This window comes from Triturus cristatus, chromosome 8 (genome assembly GCF_964204655.1).
Source record: "Triturus cristatus chromosome 8, aTriCri1.1, whole genome shotgun sequence".
In the NCBI taxonomy this organism is placed as follows: Eukaryota; Metazoa; Chordata; class Amphibia; order Caudata; family Salamandridae; genus Triturus; species Triturus cristatus.
This window is the reverse complement of record NC_140591.1, coordinates 73,006,935-73,027,406: the sequence shown is the minus strand read 5'-3', so window position 1 is coordinate 73,027,406 and position 20,472 is coordinate 73,006,935. Positions and strand designations below refer to the sequence as shown.

The window sequence follows — 20,472 nt, the reverse complement described above, 5'->3', positions numbered from 1 at the left end:
ATTAATTGGCTGGCTGAGTGACTTGTCTTTGACGCTGACTGTTCCGGAGTCGAGGATGTCGGCCAAATCGGAAGCCGAAAAACAGAAGCCTAAGAATACCAGGCGAGGGGGCTACATTCAAACGAACAATATGGATCGCTATGCCCAGCAAAAGGGATCGCCAAGTGGACCGGGAAGGCCGCAGGACGTACCGAGAGATGGTTCGCTCGCCGAACCGGAATTGACACTGCAAGACATCATGGGCGCCATTGAGGGGATGAAGTCCTCTATTGGGCAACAGTTCGAGGCCCTGGCACACAAAGTGGATACTTTATCGGTGGATGTTAACTTGCTTCGCGCAGACTTGGGGAAAACCAATGAGAGAGTTAAATCGTTGGACCTAAAGACCTCTAGCCTTGCGGGGGACGACTCTGACCTGCAAATAGAGGTCTGCTAATGACCTCTTTGCCCGCAAGATGGAGGATTTTGAAGGCCGGGCACGATGCAATAATGTGCGCATTGTTGGTGTTCCGGAGAAATCGGAGGAGCAATCTGCGGATTTGTTTGTTGAGGACGTGGTGGTTAATCATCTGGCGCCCAAGGGCCTCAGCAAGTTCTTTGCGGTCGAGCGGGCCCACAGAGTCCCAGGAGGTAGGCCCAAGGTGGGGGCCCCCCCCCCCCGAGACCGATTGTCGCCAGGATCTTCAATTTTAGGGACCGCGACGCCATTCTACAAGCGTCACGAGTGTCCGGACCAGTCACCTTCCAGAACACTGTTTTTATCCTGACTTCACCCAGGCGGTGCAGAAGCAACGGCAGAGTTTCATGGGGGTTAAGGGTAGGCTACGTGAGATGGGTCTGAAGTACGCCATGCTCTTCCCAGCCAAGTTGCGCGTCGAGTACGAAGAGCGAACCTTTTTCTTTGACTTGCCGGATGTGGCCGGGGAATAGCTCAACACATTGCCTCAGCGGCGGACTAGTGGGGATCATGCTGGCGGAGCAGCAGGTGGTCAGGACGAACAAGAGTGAGGACTCCGGTGATTGAACATTCTGACTATGCCCGGGACAGTGGTTCGCTGATTTCCGTTCTCTCTGATGGCTTTTTTTCGGGGGGCAGCGGGGGTACAATGGAAACTCTTTCCTCCTACGGGGTTTCTTCTTGTAGATTAGTTTTTGCTAGGGCGACAGGCACACTGCAAGTTGGGGGGGCTCTTCAGGCTTACGCAGGGGTGCAGGGAGGGGGGTGGTATGGGTCTGTTGGGGTGGATGTTGTTGTTTTTTTCTTTGCAAGGTATCGCAATGCAAGTCTTTTACGCTCGGGTGCTGCTCTCTGGGGGGGTGGGGATCTCATACCATTTCGTGATGGGGGGTAGGGGTTTGAATATACTTAGTTGGAATGTCAACGGCTTGGGGGATCGTATTAAGTGTGGGATTGTATTGCAATTTCTGAAGCGGTGCTCTCCTGACGTAGTCTTGCTGCAGGAGACGCACCTGATAGGCAATATGTGTCATGCACTCAATAGAAAGGGGTATAAATTTGTTGCGCACTCGGGGTTTTCCTCGGGATCACGGGGGGCTGGAATACTTGTTAGGACCTCGCTGCCGTTTGAGATTGATTCTACTACTGTTGATGAGTTGGGGCGCTTTGTGGCTGTTGCTGGGAGGCGGGAGGGCAGAACACTGGTTTTGGTTTCTGTTTAGGTCCCTCCTGGCCTGCAGATCGCCACATTTGCCGACTTGGGGAGGGCTATGCTGGATCTCCCCGAGGGCGTGTTGTTGGTTTGTGGTGACTTTAATGCAGTTGGTTCCGGACAACTAGACAGACATCCGCCGAGAGACCCCGGGGGGGCGCAGAGATGGCTCCCAGACCTCCTTGATACACTAGGCCTGGTTGACTGCTGGAGGCTGCTGCATCCCACTCAGCGGCAGTACACGTTTCACTCTGGGGCACACAGTAGCCTCTCCAGAATAGATTATGCTCTCACTTTGGCTGCCGAGGCTTCATTGGTGTCCGAGGCTAGGCACATGGCTAGGGGCATCTCCGATCACTCGCCGGTGTGGATTTGTATGGACCTTGGCCGGGGAGCGGCAGGTAGGGTGGCTCCGATTAACCCCTGGTATTTCCGTGACCCTAGGACTCGTAGCGCGTTGCTGAAAGCGGTCGATCTCTACTTCCTGGAAAATCTTGGTTCGGTTAAATCCGCGGTGTCTTTGTGGGAAGCGTTTAAAACGGTACTGAGAGGGGAGGCTCTCTCCTTGATAGCGGACGTCAAACGTCGGAGAGACGCGGAGGTGGGGCAGATTGAGTCTGAGATAGCGGTATTAGAGGCAGCTCTGGAAGATGAGGTTACGGCGGACACACTGCACAAGCTGAGATTAAAACAGTCTGAATATAAGGCACTGGTGACGAACGCGGCCAAGGTTATTAGCAGGGAACAACAAGGGCGATTGTATGACGTAGGGGACAAGGCTGGGAAATTAATTGCGTGGCTCGACAAAAAAGAACGAGTGAATAGAGTTGTGCCTGAAATAGTGACAGTTGGCGGTGATATTGTCACCGAACCCGATGGGATAGTCCAGTGTTTTGCGGACCACTTCCGTACGGTTTACGCTTCCGTGTCGGACAGGCCGGAGGAAGACTCGCATGAACTGTTGCGTGATATAGCCCTGCCTTGTCTCTCGGACATAGACAGGGAAGACCTTGATGGTGACATCACAGCGGAAGAGGTTGCAGTTTCTATCCGCTTGCTACGCCCGGGCAAGGCCTCGGGCCCGAATGGCTTACCGATCGAGTTGTATAAACTCAGGCCGGATAAGATTGCCCCGCATTTGCGAGATATGTTTGTAGAGGCGCGGGAGAACGGGTGTTTCCCATTCGATCAACGTCTGGCGACAATAGTGGTAATACACAAAGATGGCAAGCCCAGGAATAGATGTGGCTCGTATAGGCCGATTTCACTACTCAATGCTGAGCCAAAAATCCTCGCCAAATTGTTGGCTAACCGTTTGATAAGGGTCATTGGGGACTTGATCCACCCGGATCAATCCGGTTTTATCCCACACTGCAACGCCGCGTTGAACCTCAGGCGACTCCATGGCGTGCTCGCGAGGGTTGGGAAACTGCGGGAGTCGGCCATCTTGGCTTCACTTGATGCCACGATGGCTTTCGACACTGTGGAGTGGCCGTACCTGTTTGCAGCTCTGACAAAATTTGGTTTCGGCCCGGGTTTTATAGGCTGGATTAGGCTACTCTATGAGGAACCTTTGGCTAAAGTCACGGTAAACGGTAGGGCATCATATCCGTTTGAGCTTGGGAGAGGCACCCGGCAGGGTTGTCCTCTGTCGCCACTATTGTTTGCCCTCGCCCTTGAACCACTGGCGGCATGTATTAGATGGCAGCCAGACATAAAGGGGATCAGATGGTCGCCAGACCACGAGGACCGCATTTCTTTGTATGCGGACGACATTTTGTTATACCTGACCTCACCTAGGAAGTCCCTCATCGTGGTCTGTGACGTCTTGAATTCTTTTGGTAGAAACTCGGGTCTCGCCATTAACTGGGGAAAGTCGCATCTATATGTTCTAAGTGGAGACACCCCTATTGTCCCGCGGAATTGCTCCATCCAGATCGCCCACCAGGGTTTTCTGTTCTTAGGGATATATATTTCCACCGATCCATCTGTCCGCTATGAGAAGAACCTACTTCCTCCGTTGTCACGCTGCCGCTCTCCCTCCTAGGCCGCGCCGCATTGTTTAAAATGATGTCTCTTCCCCGATTTCTCTATGCCTTACAGAATACCCTAGAGTTAGTTCCAGCCAGTTATTTTCGTGAGGTGGAGAGTCTCCAGCGCTCGCTGTTGTGGGATGGTCGACCGCTTATAGCTATTGCAAAGTTGACCCTTCCATGGTATGACGGGGGGATTGCACTCCCTGACATCAGAAGATATTACTGGGCTACCCAGTTGGGAGCGATTAACCACGGTGTTTATGGTCCGGCGTTGAACCCTGGCTTTGCTATGGATCGATGGTTGTTGCGAGGTGGTAATTATCTTAGGGCGCTGTATTCCAAATCGCTGGATGGGTCCCTCACAGGGCCAACTAAGACGGCGGTGCATGTGTGGAAGGCGGTTACAAATTCGTTGGGTTGGAAGGACAGGCTTACCCGGGCTACTCCGCTTTTCGAATCCGATAAATTGGGGAAATTGTGGCATACGAAAGGGTTCGAGAAGTGGGACCTAATTGGGATTTCTAGAGTTGGGGATCTGCTGGCTAAGGGTAAGGTGAAATCGTTTGAGACGCTGCAGACGGACTACGAATTAGGGGGTACTGAATACTTTCGATATGCCCAGGTGCGTCATGCTCTGTTATCTGTCTTTGCCGAGGGGGAGGTCATGCCTGAGTCCTCTCCTTTGGAGGATAGGATTCTGGATGGCCATATGCCGGAGAGTACAATCTCCTTGAGCTACAAGAAGCTTGTTAACGTTCGGACCGATCTCCTCCTCGATGTGCGCTAACAATGGACTAGGGATGGTCTCGAGCTGGACGATGAGGACTGGCAGTATGCCATCTCCTCTCCGAAGGAGGTTGCGATCCCGGCGAGACTTAGGCTGGTGCAGCTTAAGATACTTCACAGGGTTTATGTCACGGGGCCCCGCCTGATCCACATGGGTTTCTCTGAAGATGGCCTATGCAAGAGAGGCTGTGGGATGTTGGGCACCTTTCTACACATTATTTGGGAATGTGGGGAGATCACAAAGTTCTGGAAACAAATTCATGATGTGATGGAAGAGGTCACGGGTATCGCACTGCTACCGGAGGCAAGACGTTGCCTATTGAATGTCTGGGGTCCCACCGATTATGATGCCGCTCAGACCCAATGGGTGACCCTGGGGAATATGGTGGCGAAGCGAGATATTGCGCAGCTGTGGGGCTCCCAGAGACCTCCCACCTTGGTAACATGGATGGAAAATATGGACTGGGGCATGTTCCGAGAGAAAACGGTGTACAGTGCCCGAGGCCGCCCTAAGAAATGGCATAAGATATGGGGGCGATGGAAGCACTATAGGGGCGATATTTGTGTGCCCCCGGCTACTGAAACGTTAGATGTGCAGCTTTCCCCCTAGCTCTATTTCCAACTTTAGACGTAAAACTGACTATAACTTGGAGTCCATAACTCTGCTTTCCCCCCACTCCTTTAGTGCGTTGTACCGACCTGCGGATGGGAGTGGGACCTCGCCCCAACTGCGAACTTGCGCATGTTTATTATATGCTCTGCCTTGCTTTTGTTTTACATTTTCGGTTTAATTTTAAAACTAAACATTTGTTACTCCTGTTCTATAGCCATGGACCCTTTCACGTGTTGTTCTTATCATGCTGCCGGACCTCCGGGATGTCGGCTGAATAGCTCCGATCCATGTTGGTATAAATAAAGGTTTTAAAAAAAAAAAATTTAAATAAATAAAAGCCATGGTAATTTACAATGCCAATAGCTTAAACTCTCGCAAATGCAAGACCTATTGCATTGCAAATGTTTATTTTCAGCATTTATTATTACTCGAGGCTTGGAACAAACACATCGTGCTCTAAGCCTCTTTCAGCCCTGAGTCCCGCCCTACACAAAGTCTCAAATTGTATTTTTCATTTTGCTTGTTCAGTGGCACAGACCATGGCTTTCACGTTCGCTACAGGTAAGATGCCTTTTGCAGTTTTGCACTACTTTTTCTACTGCTTGCATTACAATTGTGCTTGATTTCGGAACTAGGTATTCTTTTAAACATGCTGTCTATGTGAATGGATGAGCAGATGGGGCCTGGAGTAGAGCATGGGTCAAGAAACTTTGTACGCTTACTGCTATGTACCCATGCATTGTGTTTCGCTCTTCCGTGTGGAGGTCCAAGTGTGAATTGAAGGCTCAATAGCGGGTTTTGTTGCAGAGCCTTCTCTGTTGTGTATTAGTCACATAGGGTAATGAGTCCTGTTCCATAATTATCCCCTGCTTGCCATTGTATGTGACTTATAAGAGTCAGGAACCCTGAGCTCCAGGCTTTTGTTAAGCAGACCACTGAAGGTCTCTTATTTATTTGTTCCCTCTGTTATTTTAAGGATTGAGTTTACATGAATAAACCTCTTGTTAAGCAGGCTGCCTGGTTGCATTTGCCTGGAATAGTCAGTGTACAGAAGGCATCTTTTGTAGAAATGTCCGCATGTTCCTCAGATCCAAATAGCACTTCCTGCTCATTTGCAATAAACACGCGATCAGCCTGTCATTGTAGAGACATAAGTTAGATAGTTTAAAATACAGGACAGATAGTTGCTGCCTGTTAAATTGTGAACACTCTGCAAGCACCCAACATGTTTCCATATCCATCCTAATGTCTAGGATTGCACAGTATGTGTGTGGGTATTATGTGCCAGCAAGACTTTGTTATTCAGATAAAACCTTTTGTTGGGTCTCTACAGAGGGAGGGAGTCGGCTGACAGAGCCCCCTCATCTATAAGCAGGCCCTCACTGCTCATGAAAGCACATTAGGCTTTTCTTTAATTAAATGCATCAACGCTCTGTTGTAGTATAAAGTGATCACCGCTTGCGTGTTCTTGCTAATTACCCATTGTGTAGCACTTTTTATTAATAACGGGCGTAACCGATGCATTACTTATGCTTGTGTTTTTTTTTTTAATGTGTCACGGAATAAAGAAAATCTATATAGTCCACATAATTTAGAGCACTGAAAGTTATATTATCAAAAAACTCATGTTTCCTATTAATTTTAATGGGTAATACGCATTTGATTGAAAAATTGAGCACTAGATATTTTAAAGAGACTATTTTACATTTTTTTTTCCTTTTCCCAGCATATGCAATGTAAGCATAAAAGTAAAAATGCTGCTTTCAAAAGGTTGAAGACCTATGTTTGCAGTGAAAATTTAGAAACCAGGGCACTACTTTTCAGGCACTGTGCACTCGTAATTGGGAAAAAATGTAATGGGCACTTTCAAGAACCTCCCATATGACATACTTTCACTTGTATGTTCCTGTTTTATGTGCAGATCATCTCAGTTAAATATTTAATCTCAATTTTCTTCTCTGCATTGTATTAGTTCGATGACGACAACGAAGACACAGGCGGAGGCTCCGATGGCGGCCAGGGGCGAAGGAAGAGACTCTTCTCCAAAGAATGTATGTTTTAGTGGCCATGACCACTACATTTTCTTTTGGTTTCTTGCCTGCTTCCTCTGGCTTAATGGCTTTCTGACCTTTCAAGAGTGTGATATTTGCAACCTCCCATGTCACATTGTGTTAGGAGTTCATGTTTAACTGGATTGTCAGTCACTTTAGCTCTGGCAGGGATATACAACGGCTCCTGATTTTTGACTGCATTTTCCGCTTTGTAATCCTGGTCAAGTCCTACCCTGACTGTGCTAGAGTGGAGCATTAATGTACCTGGCAAGTCTGCTCTAATCAATATCGTATTCTGTTCACAGCTTTATAACGCGCTCTGCTACCCATCTTTTCTCTTACTTTGACCATCAATGGCCACAATGTAGTTGTTTAGAAACAATGTGTCAAGTGACATATTTTCCAGTAAAGAAATACTAATTCCTTTTTTTCCCAACATTGTGTAACAACAAGATTAAATTGTGTTCTCAAAGAAAGTCAGCATGGGAACAATGTAATCTATGATCATAAACATTTTAATCAAATATGTATCTAAAGGAGCGCCAGATTTTATTGATTTACTAACGGACCATACACATTTCTTTTTCGTTGCATTTATAAATTTGAGCAGCGACAGCTTAAAACAGTCACTCTTCTATATCTCATTATTTGCTGGACTATAATTAATAATAATATCCTTTTCCAGATTAAAATGAGAATATATTACATTGATCTTTGTAATAAAAAAAAAGATAGTTAATCGCAAACGTTTTTTGATGGTGTAAACAAGTGGTTACAAGTTTCAGGATCTAATAATTCTCATACAAATTTTAAATGGTCCTTGGGAGCTATTTTTGCCTGCTAGTTTCCTGAAAGCCTAATACTCTGAATTAGGGACTTTAAAAGGTTATTTACGATACTTGATAACTTGCCTCGAAGGCTTTAGCTGTTGTGAAAAAATAGGGTGTATCGTATGGTGTGCTTGTGCAACCTTACAGTGTAATACACTTACTTACCAACCCCTTCAGGACCAGTAGGTTTCGTTTGTCAAACCTTAAGCTCAACTCTGGATAGCTGTGGCTCTGAGCAGTTAGGCTTACACAAAGGATTTAAACAGTACCAAAACAATCCAAGAACTCTGACACCAATTTATAAAAATTGGCTGTACTTGCATGTATTTTTAGACACCATAACAAAAAAGATCCACCGGAGGGTTCTGGAGATACAGCAATTACAAGGTATAGCAATTATGCACTTTTTCACTTGACGGCGAACAAGCATTGGCAAATTCAACTAATTTGACCCTTGGCAACTTTTTCAAGACAAACTTGGGGAAATACCAATACATTGATTTCAGTTACTTTAGGCAACCAACTCTGTCAGGTGGACGAGCAAGCTCCTCAGAAAATTACCTCATTAGAAGAAGCAGTCGTCAGGTACTTCCAGGTACATCCCTTTGCTATGGGTTCCTATGGAAGTGGTCCTGATGCAAGGTATACAGGATAGTGAAGATGCTTGAGGATGCTATGGATGTGATGCTGTCAACTGGGGTCTTCCTGCAGCTACGCTTCGGTCCACGAACTTTGTGAGCCGGTCCTGGTTGGCTACTGGGGTCGACGCCCTTTGAAGTCCTCTTGTCCTGGTAGAAGTCCAGTCGCCCTGTATCGCGGTGACAGGGGAATCCTTTCTGGTAAGATAACTTCAGAGTCTTCTGGGCAACCAAGCTGCACTCTTGACACCTCTTCTGGGTCCAGCTGACTCTGTGCAACTTGGAGCGTCAAGAAACAGCAACTTAAAGATGTGGGCTACCAACTCGCCCCAGCAAGCTTTTTCAGCTGTTGTGGCCCATGTGCTGTGAACAGGAGATCAGGCAAATGACCCCTGGAGTCTCTTGATTCGGCTGGGCTCTGGAAACGACTTCTCCACGAGCAGAACACAGCAGGCACATACCGCCTCCTTTGTTATCCACCAGGTTCAGCAGGTACATTTCATGCCTCTCTGCTGGTTCCTTGGTGCAGCAGGGCAGTCCTTTTTCAGTTCTCTTCTCCAGTCCATCAAGATCTGAGTTCCAGAGATACCCCTTTTATGCTCTGAAAATGCCCTCTGGGTGTGATGCGTGTGGTGGCCAGTGGGCTACCATATTCCCTACCTCCTGATGTTGTGGCATCTGGCTATCCCTGAATGCATCCTTCTGCCCACGTCCAACATGGCAGAACCCCTCTCTTAACGTCCAGACCTCCCTAGCCTAACCCAGAGGTGTAGCTACCAAGGGGGCACCATGCACCTGGAAAACTGGTTTGGCAATGGGTTTCCCCTCTCCACCAGTACGCCAGCCTGTTTGCATTAAAAATAGGGCAGCCCCTGTACCAAGTGTTCCCCATTTGCTCTTCAAAGGCAGCTTCATCTAGACCGCCTTATGGGCCAACACACGATTGGCTGCTTCCCAGGGAGAGGTAAGACCTCTCTCCCGTACAGGTTGCTATACGTCTTTTCTGGGAGTTGTTTGCACGTCTCAGGAGGCAGAAAGCTGTCTGGAGGGCGGACCCGGTGCACAGCTGTAAACTGCCACTTGAAGTCTTGGTCAACTAAAGTGGCAACTTCTAAAGTTGCACTTTGCCCACCAGTGACATTAAATTTGATTTCACCATGTAATCGAATTTGGTGCGTGGATTCTATTGATACCTTACAGGACCAACTCTAGTAGTCCCATTCAGAAGTTAGCCGGTCTGAAATGTCAGCCTGTTATTCTGTTCTTGCCAACTGGGCTACTAGCCTTTCTACACTAAAACCAATAACTCAGAGTTTATACTGTTGGAACATATTAAAGTTCATGTTCCACTTTCTAACACACAGCAACCTGCCTAAGGGCACGAGAGGTCTACCTTTGAGGTGACTTGCAGAAAAAAAAGTTAGGCTTTCCCATTACTTACGTCGACTTAGCAGCTTTAAACTGCTCTTCCAGCCTGCAGTGGCAGACTGGGAGCCATGTTTTACCTTGTCATGCTTGTGGTGGCACAGCTAGTGCTGCAGTCCACAAGGAACACTTCAACTTACAGGCCTTCGGCACTGCTGGTACCGTATATTAGGGATTTAAAAGTAAGTTGGGCTATGCCACTTGGGCACAAGCCAATTAAACATACACTATTTTAAGGGTCAGAACACATGCACTGAGTCCTGATTAGCAGGGCTCACGGCAGTTCAGAGCCATTACACCAGTGCCTAGAATCCAAATGGGGGCACAAAGTGGGGGCAGTCCCAAAGGAGAGTAGTAAACATTTAATCTCCCAGTGACTACCCAAAAAAATAACTGTGTCCTTCTGTAATGTAACTGGTGCCTGTGTAAAGCGCTCCAATGCCTTCTAGTTCACACTGTATAAAACTTTATATTAAAATAAAAAGGGGGGGGGAGAGCTTTCTGGATGCAAGAGAAAGCCTAATATGAACAACATTTAGCCAGTGAGGCCGGAGGAACTGAGGCAAGGTAAATATACAGCGACTCCATGTGAAGCAGTCGCCCCAGAGTGGGGCTGTTGGGGTTTGTAGGGACGCTGTGGGTGCCTTCGCCAGGTCGACAGGGCATCAAAGGGTGAGAAATGCAGATCTCCTGGATGATGAAAGAGCGAAAGATAAAACATTGCCAGCAAACCGAGTGAGGGGTTTAGGCCCCCATCATGGCTGGACACTGGCAGCAAACTCTCAAGAAGAGATGAGCTCCCACCGTGGGGGAGGTCATTCCATCCCTGTGACTTTTAGGAAGTCGCAGTGGCAGTAACGAAGGGCGGAAGCGCACGTTCTAACACTAGCCTGCAGGTGAACTCCAGCTGCTGACGCCCTGAGCCGAACTGAACAAAAAATATACCAATAAACACATACATTAATAGAGTAAGCAAACAAAGTATCCTGTATTTAAAATAAAATTTAAGGAAATATTACATCAGTAAAGGCTGTTATAATGTGGTTTTGCCTACCAAAAATTGAAGGTGTCTTTATGTAATGTAACTGGTACTTGTGTAAAGCACTCCAATAACTTCGGGTCACGTTCACGCCAGAGGCGCAACTAGAGCCAAGTTTCGGGGGGGGGGGGGGGGGGGGGGGGTGAGCAAAAATTTCGTGGGGGCTGAACTTTAAGCAATAGGCAGAGTGGAGCTGCAGGGGCTCTTAGAAGGGGTGAAACAGCGAGGCCTCATTAACATGCAAATGGTCTTTTTAAGACCTGTGAAGTGCTCGGGTGCGGCTGCTTTTTTGCCCGGGAAGGTGTCTCATCCCGGGCTGCCACACACGACGGGGGGGGGGGGGGGGGCTGAAGCCCTGTGAGTCCAATGGGTGTTGCGCGCCTGGTTCAGGCCATCTACATCTTCCCAAATGAATCCATATCGAAACCCCGAAAGGATTGGTAGAGTAAACTGTCGAACATTTCATTTGAAAAGTATCATGTGCACACTCGAAGGAGAGGAAGATATAGTGATGAAGGGCCTCGCACATCAGACATCCAGTGCTGTCCAGAGGCAGCTTAGAGCTCAGAAGTCCTCGTGTCTGAGAGTGTTCAACCTTGCAGAAAAGACCATTTAGATCCTGAGTCAACAGCCCAGAGACTGCTACAGCAGAAAAGATGTGGTGTGACATAAGCAAACTATCTGCTATCGAGAGAATGACAGGGCAGACTTCTGGGACTCCAGTGGACTAAGGAGGCTGGACTGTGAGCGAGGGCGGGTTTGCAGGGGGTAGTACTGAGCGGAGAGAGTATGTCTGTCGAGTGCCTCCACCTCGGTCAGTCCTGATTCATTAGCCAACTGCGTTCAGCACGCTGGTACTTTTTGTTCAAAATGTCAAATTACAAAATATGTGCATTTAAGTCACAAGTTGCTTAGTGCTGTTGAGTGAAAAATCAGGGCTGGCTGAAGGTCACCCTACTCACATAGGGCCACTAGACAGTTAAGTGTGTTGTGCAAGGAAACAACAAAGCACACTGTCTGTAAACTAGAGACTAGTAAGTAAGGGTATGCAGATTCAGCCCAGGAAAGGATAAGGTAATAAATAAGCCGCAGGTAACGCACCGATTATTTAAAAAAAAAAAAAAACATATTGTAATACGAAGGAGCAGAACACTGTCTCATGCCTCGTTTTATCAAGGATCCTCGGGAACGAGCCTTGTGCTTAGTCCTTCAGGGGATCTGCCTCTTTTTCTGTGCCATTGGTGCAGGGTTCCATGCTCTCCTGTTGGGGGTAATACCCTCAATCCAGATTCTGCTCTCCCTGTGTTTCACCACCTTGCCAAGCTTGAGCACAGACATCCTGAGTGCTGTAGACAAAGAAGAGGGACAAGCGTCTGACTTAGTACAGATGGCGCCATCTTGGGAGGTGTCTACCTTTTGCTTTCACCTTGGAAAGGTGCAACATTCCACTCCCTATTGTTGGATACAAACACTTTAGGCCACAAATCACATGCCTGGATGGTGATTAAAAACTATAAGAACTTAAAACCGGCACCCTACCCAAGTCTTACTTTCCCAGCACACCTAAAGAAACAATTGATGCCACTTCGTCAACCGCCAACAGCGGACCAACCAAGATGGTAGCAAAATGGATCAACAGCATGCAGACTCTGCAGCAGCAAAAAAGAGGATTTTATTCACCTAATTTGTATATTCACCTTTTTACACACAGCATGTGTTGAATTATTTAAAAAAAGATTTTATAACCAAAGGAATAAGGAAATGCAGGGATGCTATTCTACAAGGCCTAGACCCGTCAGACCCCCAGTTGAACTGTAAACTCCTAAAATACATCAAGATCCATAAACGGGCGCAATAATGATGAATTTTATTATAAACGGAAAAAATAAATCATTATTTATCAAACTTTAGGAGGGTTCTCTGCGACTTACTAGGAACTGATTAATTAAATGAACTTACCTGATGAGTACCTATAACGTAAACGGTGTATGACACGATTTATTCATGTTTATATACACCATTGTTATGGTTCTAATTAACCAAACAATAAAGCTTTTTATTATTAATAAAGCATAGTATGTTGGTGTTCATAAACATCTTAAATCAACCATTTGGATTCTGCCCATAAGAAATTACTTTTTAAATTGCTTTTCAGAAATGTAATTCTATACTAGAACTTATTAAAAGACCTGCATTTTCCAATTTGTTGCAGTCTTTAAGTGTATTTTTAAATAATTTGTTGTGGACGTTAATGGCTTCTTTTTTTTGCTATGCCCACCTTAAGTGCAAAAAGAACATTTAACTAATTGGTGTCTGATAATCTAACCTTACAACTCTGGAACTTGCACCTGCATGCTAGGATGAGTGATTGGTATACAAATCCGCTCCACTGGGGCCTTTGCCATTGCCCCGTAGCTGCAAACGTGTGGACGATAACCGATCATAGCAAGTGCCTTTCAATTGTACATTTTGGACAGTGTCGAATGCATGTTTGAAGTCTGTCTTCCTGTGTTTTGCTGAAGGGTAGTATGTGTGGTGTGTCTGGTGAACAGCGACGTTGTGATTTCAGTATTCAGTGATGTAAAAGTTGCTTCATTATTTACATCCCTTATCGCTCTTCTGTTAGTGCGCTGCATGATGTATGGATTTGGGGACGACCAGAACCCCTACACGGAGTCTGTGGATATCCTAGAGGATCTGGTGATCGAGTTCATCACTGAAATGGTGAGTAGGATCAGCACTTCTGGCAATGCCAAGTGTCTGATCTTTTTCCTTTGTGTGTGTTCTCTCTGATCCCATGATTGTGTTTGTGTAGAGCCAGCACTGAGCATGCCATCCTCTCGCCAGTTGACATGGGATTCAGATCATTTGCTGTTTTCCAGGTCAAACCTCCTCTAGGAAGAGGACATCTGGTGCTCTCAAAATGATGCCTGTTAACTTTAATTGGAATACAAAGGCCATATTTCCTAAATGCACAATTCAGGAGCTCTTTGCGTTTAATTCTTCGTGTTTATGTTGGAAAAAATGCTAAGATTACACCCTCTGAGATCACAAGCAGTCCACCTTGGTTTTCGTGCACTCATTACAGGGTGCCCTTTGTTTATTCTGTGATGGATTGGACAAAAGCTTTAGTTCTCTCAATAGGCACTTGAAATCAGCACTTCTCCTTCTGCCACAGGTAACTTTGATTGCTGTCAGGTGGCATGCTAGCTTCTCAGTAAATACTGTAGCAGTACTTAATTGCTGCCCGAATGTTTGCAAGAGCCACTCGCACACACAGGCACTCCGGACGTAAAATTGTTTTTGACCAGCAGGTCAGTTGCCCTGTTAGGCCTGGCTTTGAAGAACATGGCTTGCTTTATACATTGGAAACCTGTCTTCCCTTGTCCAAGGTGTCAAAACGAGTAACATACCACCTGCAGCTACCTTATTTACGTTTTTATTATTGGTTGAGAGTCTGGCCTCCTCAAGAGTTGGAGCACAGAACAGTAAATGTGCATGAAATATATCTGCTAATATTCATATATGTTCAAAATAGACATGCTATACAGATTGAATATAAAGGAATATGCAATAACATCTTTAGTTCTGGTTAGAAACAGTTTGGGGGCTTAGCATGCCATCTCCTAATGGCATAATGCAAGAAGATGGTTCCATTCAGCAGGCAGTAGCTACATTTCAGTACTGCTCATCATGGGACAAATTTGCAAAGCATTTGTACATTTAAACTAATCGCTTCTAGACTGAAGGTAACTACGCACTTAGATCGTAGTTTGAACTCATTTTCAGTGTGCATTTTCCTAGCCGATGACCAAGTGACTACCAATCCTTAAAGCTACATTTCAAGAGTGCATTTCCAAGGTTTGCTTTGCATCACATTTAAAAGTGCTCCAGCAGCCCTACGCTGCTGAAATCAATGATGATCTACATCCCTACAATGCAAAGAGTTCTGCTTAAGGTGGAACACACTTTGCACAAAGAGGGACAACCTCGGCACTGATAAATCTTGGAAAGGGGAAGCTTGATGCAGCCCACTTAGTAACTCGCTGATTCCCTAGCTCCTCCAACACCGGCCAACCTCCACATCCTCTCCCAAAGGCACTCCTTTCATTGGATGATGTCACACCAGGTATAGAAACGCGTATAAATCTCAAGTCAAACTCTTTCATTGGATGATGTCACACCAGGTATAGAAACGCGTATAAATCTCAAGTCAAACTCTTTCATTGGATGATGTCACACCAGGTATAGAAACGCGTATAAATCTCAAGTCAAACTCTTTCATTGGATGATGTCACACCAGGTATAGAAACGCGTATAAATCTCAAGTCAAACTCTTTCATTGGATGATGTCACACCAGGTATAGAAACGCGTATAAATCTCAAGTCAAACTCTTTCATTGGATGATGTCACACCAGGTATAGGAACGCGTATAAATCTCAAGTCAAACTCTTTCATTGGATGATGTCACACCAGGTATAGAAACGCGTATAAATCTCAAGTCAAACTCCCACACATTTACCTTTCTTGTGCGTGTTTTTGTTTCTAATTATTAGACCCACAAGGCGATGTCGATTGGGCGACAGGGTCGAGTGCAGGTGGAGGACATTGTGTTCCTGATCCGAAAGGACCCGCGCAAGTTTGCCAGAGTTAAAGATCTCTTGACGATGAACGAGGAACTCAAAAGGGCCAGGAAAGCTTTCGACGAGGCAAACTATGGCTCCTGATCACCACTCAACTGCACATCATCCTGCTGGGTGGCCACGATGTGCTTGTTGGACCTTGCAAAGGACACAGTAGTTTTAAAACCATTAATGGGGAGGATCTATAAAGATAGCCCTCCATTGCCAGGGTACCGGCAGATGCCTTGTACTTCTGTTTACTCTCATTCTGACAACACATTTCAAGAAATCATGTCTGAGTATAAATATTAGAAGAGGTTTTTTATGTATTGGTTCTTATATTTTTTTGAAAAATATTCCCCTGTCCTTTATATCATTATCAGACAGACCTACCGACATACCTCTGTGCGTCCTAATCTCTCTAAATAGTTGAGGATCTGTTTTTAAGTGCAAATTGTTTCTTCACTTACTTGCAGAGAGATTTTTACAAACAGTGTACATGCTCACACTCTGTACTTGATAATGTGCTAAACAATTGTGTTTATGCCAAAGTTTGAAGTATACATCATATGTATAATCTCTGGAAATGTTTGTCATGTTTCTTTTTTGATGAATAGCAAATTAAAGTTACCCCCTTTCTTAAAGTGAGAGAAAATCACATTTGTTGTAAAATGCACAAAAGCATCTCAAAGGGACATTTTTCCTCAAAATATGATTTTTTCCGATGCTGCTGACATAGAAACTAGGATGTGAATGATTGTTGTTCTTCACACTATAAATAAGGGCTCCTCTGGGACATTTTCATCCACTTGGTCCTACTCACCAGGTATCAGTGTGTCAATAATATTAACTGAAGGTGTTGCAGTGACACTGGTGGTCCGTAACCCCCATGCTCTTATGTCTCCCTTTGAAGCTGGGCATGACATCTCTTTTGCACAGCACAGGTCTATTTTCTTAAAACACTAAAGGCCTGATTTAGATTTCGGCGGACGGGTTACTCCATAACAAGGTTAAGTATAAATCCGATAGAATATAATGAGGTTTATATTTCGGCAGAGATATGCGGCACCGTTGTGACGGAGTAACCCGTCCGCCGAGACCTAACTCATGCCCCTAAAGCTCATGTGCAGCACAGCCATGCCTATGCATGTGCACCCAAGAGCACAGCCCTACACCTTGTTTATGCCAGTGGCTGAAAGCCCGGATAAATGGAGCACTAGGTTGGTAGGTGGTTACATGGAGGGGGTACAGAAGATGATATCCAACACCCACCTGTAGCTCTGATGAGTTAATTGTACTTACCAGTGCGTGCACGCATTTCTGCTTTCCATACTCCAGGGATACTACACTTGATCTTTACCACAAGGCTCAAAAGTAAATCCATTTTCCTGGCGGGAGTTAGATTTTTATAAAGTCGGGTGAAGGGGGCCTTCAGAGAAGACAGCGACAGATGCAGCGCGCCTGGAGCGCTTCGAGGCAGAGCCCAGCTAGAAGGGGGTGGGAGGAATAGGAGACTGGCAGAGCGGACTGCAGCGTTCCCACTTCTAACTCTGGTGGTAAAGGTGCAGCACAAGGTACACAGGTGGACTGTGTTTAAATGGCACATCCAAGACCAGGTGTAAGGACGCTTTACATCAAACAGGTGAAACTGAGGCTTACAGCATGCGCCGTGCGAGTCGCATCGGAGGAGGGCCGTAGGCATTTAATAACAGGAAAAATCCACATAGGAAAAATCCACTCACTTAAACACCACACTGGAAAGATTAAAAAGTACAAACCATGATGGTTGATTGAGAGATTAAAGAAACCTTACAGAAGGTAAAAAGGCAAATGATCAATTCAAGTCAGTATCCACCTTTAGTCAAATATTCTAATACAAAGTCATAAGGACTGTCTCTAAAGAAGAAAAAAAAAAGGCGCTAAAATTGTTCCAGATATAAATCGGTAGTGAATCTGGTATGAAACCTGCCTCCGGCAAGACTAGGGAAAGACTGTAGCTCAGACCCCAAATATAGTGTTTTCTGTTTTCATACAGAGAAATCATACTGTCAATGTGGTGTGGAACACGTTGCATCACAATAGCAAATGTTAAAACAGAAATACACATCACGTGAGAAAAGACTTTTAATCCTACTAATGAATAATCCTGTATTTTGTACAGAAGAGAAAACAAAGGCACTTAAAAAAAATATAGATGCAACCTCCGCTATACCAGAAGAAGTGACCTTGTAAAGATACAGTCAAGCCGCACTCCTTCTTCCAGGAACATCACAAACAAAAAGAAGAATACTTTTTAAAGATACCACAAAACTGAGCCATCAAACTTTGAATTAACCTCTTCGCTGCTGGGCCATCAAACTTTGAATTAACCTCTTCGCTGCTAGGCCTCCCTCCACCCCCTCCCGTGCTAAGCCTTTTTTGGCTACTTGGGGTAGTTCACGCTTAGGCCCCTGTAACTTTTGGTTCACATAAGGTATCCACGTCAAATTTGCGTCCTTTTCTTCCAACATCCTGAGGATTCTAAAGGTACCCAGGGTTTGTGGATTCCCCTGAAAGGAACCAAGAAATTAGCCAAAATACATCCGAATGTTGTTTTTGGGGGGAAATTGCAGCAGAAGAAAGCATCTGTTTTTTTCCCTGAAAATGATATCAACAAATGGTTTGTGGTGCTAAAATCACCAGCTCTCAGAAACAGGCAGACCTTTGTCAGAAAACCAACATTTTCTCATAGTTTTGGCATTGTACTGGGACATAGCATATTTTTTCTATTTTATTGTGCTTTTAAACTCCTTCCAGGTAGTGGTAGAAATGGATGTGAAACCAATAATGGATCCTGAAAAGCTATACATTTCTAAAAAGTAGACACAATTCTGAATTCAGCAAGGGGTCATTTGTGTAGACCTTTCAAGGTTTTCCTTAGGAAACTAGCAGTTAAAATAAACCATATTGAAATTGCGTTAAAAAACAAGCCCTTTGTGAATGAATGAATATAAAATGTTTAGAGCGCTAACTTAGCCCAAGGGCATCAAGGCGCTAATGTGCAAATGTTTTACCTGTAACTTCTTCTAAGCGTGGCACTTTTTTTAAAGCAATCTACTGTTCGGTCCGCTAGTCCCTTCTGGTTGTGGTGAAATATTGGACTTGTAGCTTGTAGCTGACGACACCCAACTGCTCATCTCCCTATCACAAAACACCTCCAACACCCCCCACAATTTCAAAGCATGTATGCAGGCCCTAGCTGAATGGATGGACGCCCACTGTTTAAAACTCAATGGCTCTAAAACGGAGGTGTTGGTGGTAGGGGGAAAAAGGGAAGACTGGTCGGATGAATGGTGGCCTACTTGTCTGGGTCCTACCCCCATACCTTGTCAGGAGGCAAAGAATCTAGGGATCTGGATGAACCCTGCTCTCTCTTATGATGGCCACATTAGGCGTCTTGTAGGCAAATGTTTTGGAGTGCTAAAGACTCTAAACAAAACGTTAGACCTCCTCCCTCTATCGGCCAGAAGAACGCTAACGCAGGCACTAGTAACCTCGCGTTTAGACTATGGTAACGTCTTGTTCCTAGGGGCTACCGAAGGCAGCATAGGTCGCCTACAAGTCATACAAAACTCCGCTGCCAGACTGGTGCTAAGAAGACCCAGGAGAGCCAACTCAAAAAAAGCACTGGATGCGCTTCATTGGTTACCTGTAAAGAAACGGGTGCGCTACAAGTGTCTCCTCTTCTGTCACCGCATCGTCTGGGACAGATCACCGACATATCTCAGAGACTTAATCAGCAGATATGAACCTACCAGGTCCCTTCGATCAGAGGGCGCCGGACTGCTGAAAGTGCCTAGAACTAAGAAGGCTAGAATGGGCGGACGCTCATTTGCACTCCAAGCAGCCCAACAGTGGAATAAACTCCCCTGTGCAATGAGACTGGAGAGCAACGAAACGCGGTTTAGGTCCCTGCTCAAAACTCATCTTTACTCATCTTAATCCGGTCGGTCTGTATGCTGAGTTCTTGGTTAGTGTTAGCGCGGGGACACGCCGTGATGGCGTTACTGTGCGCTCTACAAACTCGATATTATTATTATTATAAAAAGAACCCGAGGTAGCCAGAGTAATAACTGAGCTGCGCCTTGCAATGGTTTTTCATTGTGTACCGGGTATACAGCAATTCATTTGGTAAAATATGAAGAGTGAAAAATAGGAATCCAGGAAACCTATATATTTTCAAAATGGGAGCAAAATATAAGATTTCAGGAGCAGTAGTTATTTGAACATCTCCAAAATTGTGGGTACCCATTCTAGCGTGTGAGTTAGGACATTTTTCAAAATGAGATCTTTCTTTACACACTGCCTTACATTTGCAAGGCAGAAATGTATAGAAAGTCAATTGGTAATAACACTTGTTCTACAATTCTGTGTTCTCCTAAGTCTCCCTATAAAAATGGTACTTGTGTGGTTAGGCCTACGGACTACGACAGGAAACTGCCCAAAACGCAACATGGACACTTCACATTTTCCAGTGAAACCTGAACTCTATTTCCCCAATGTGCCTTGCTGTGGTTTTTGGACCCTAGCTCAGCTGGTACACTTGGAAACCTAGCAAACTTGTACATTTTTAAAAACTAGAAACCCAGGGGAATCCAGGATGGAGTGACTTGTGTAGCTCTCACCAGGATCTGTTACCCAAAATCCCTTACAAACATCAAGCTATGTTAAAAAAAAAAAAGAATTCTTCACATTTCTGTGATGGAAAGTTCTGGAATCTGC

General features: G+C 45.4%; 1 protein-coding gene across 1 annotated transcript in view; it reads left to right on the top strand.

Annotated features, from left to right (window-relative positions):
• TAF13 (TATA-box binding protein associated factor 13) overlaps window positions 1-16,355 on the top strand; it is a 34,852-nt gene extending 18,497 nt beyond the window's left edge. The window contains exons 2-4 of the mRNA XM_085621027.1: window positions 7,078-7,156; window positions 13,715-13,812; window positions 15,646-16,355. Coding sequence (XP_085477153.1) covers window positions 7,078-7,156; window positions 13,715-13,812; window positions 15,646-15,816 — 348 coding nt within the window. The 3' untranslated portion in view covers window positions 15,817-16,355. The remainder of the gene's footprint in view (window positions 1-7,077; window positions 7,157-13,714; window positions 13,813-15,645) is intronic.
• Window positions 16,356-20,472: the final 4,117 nt, after the last annotated feature.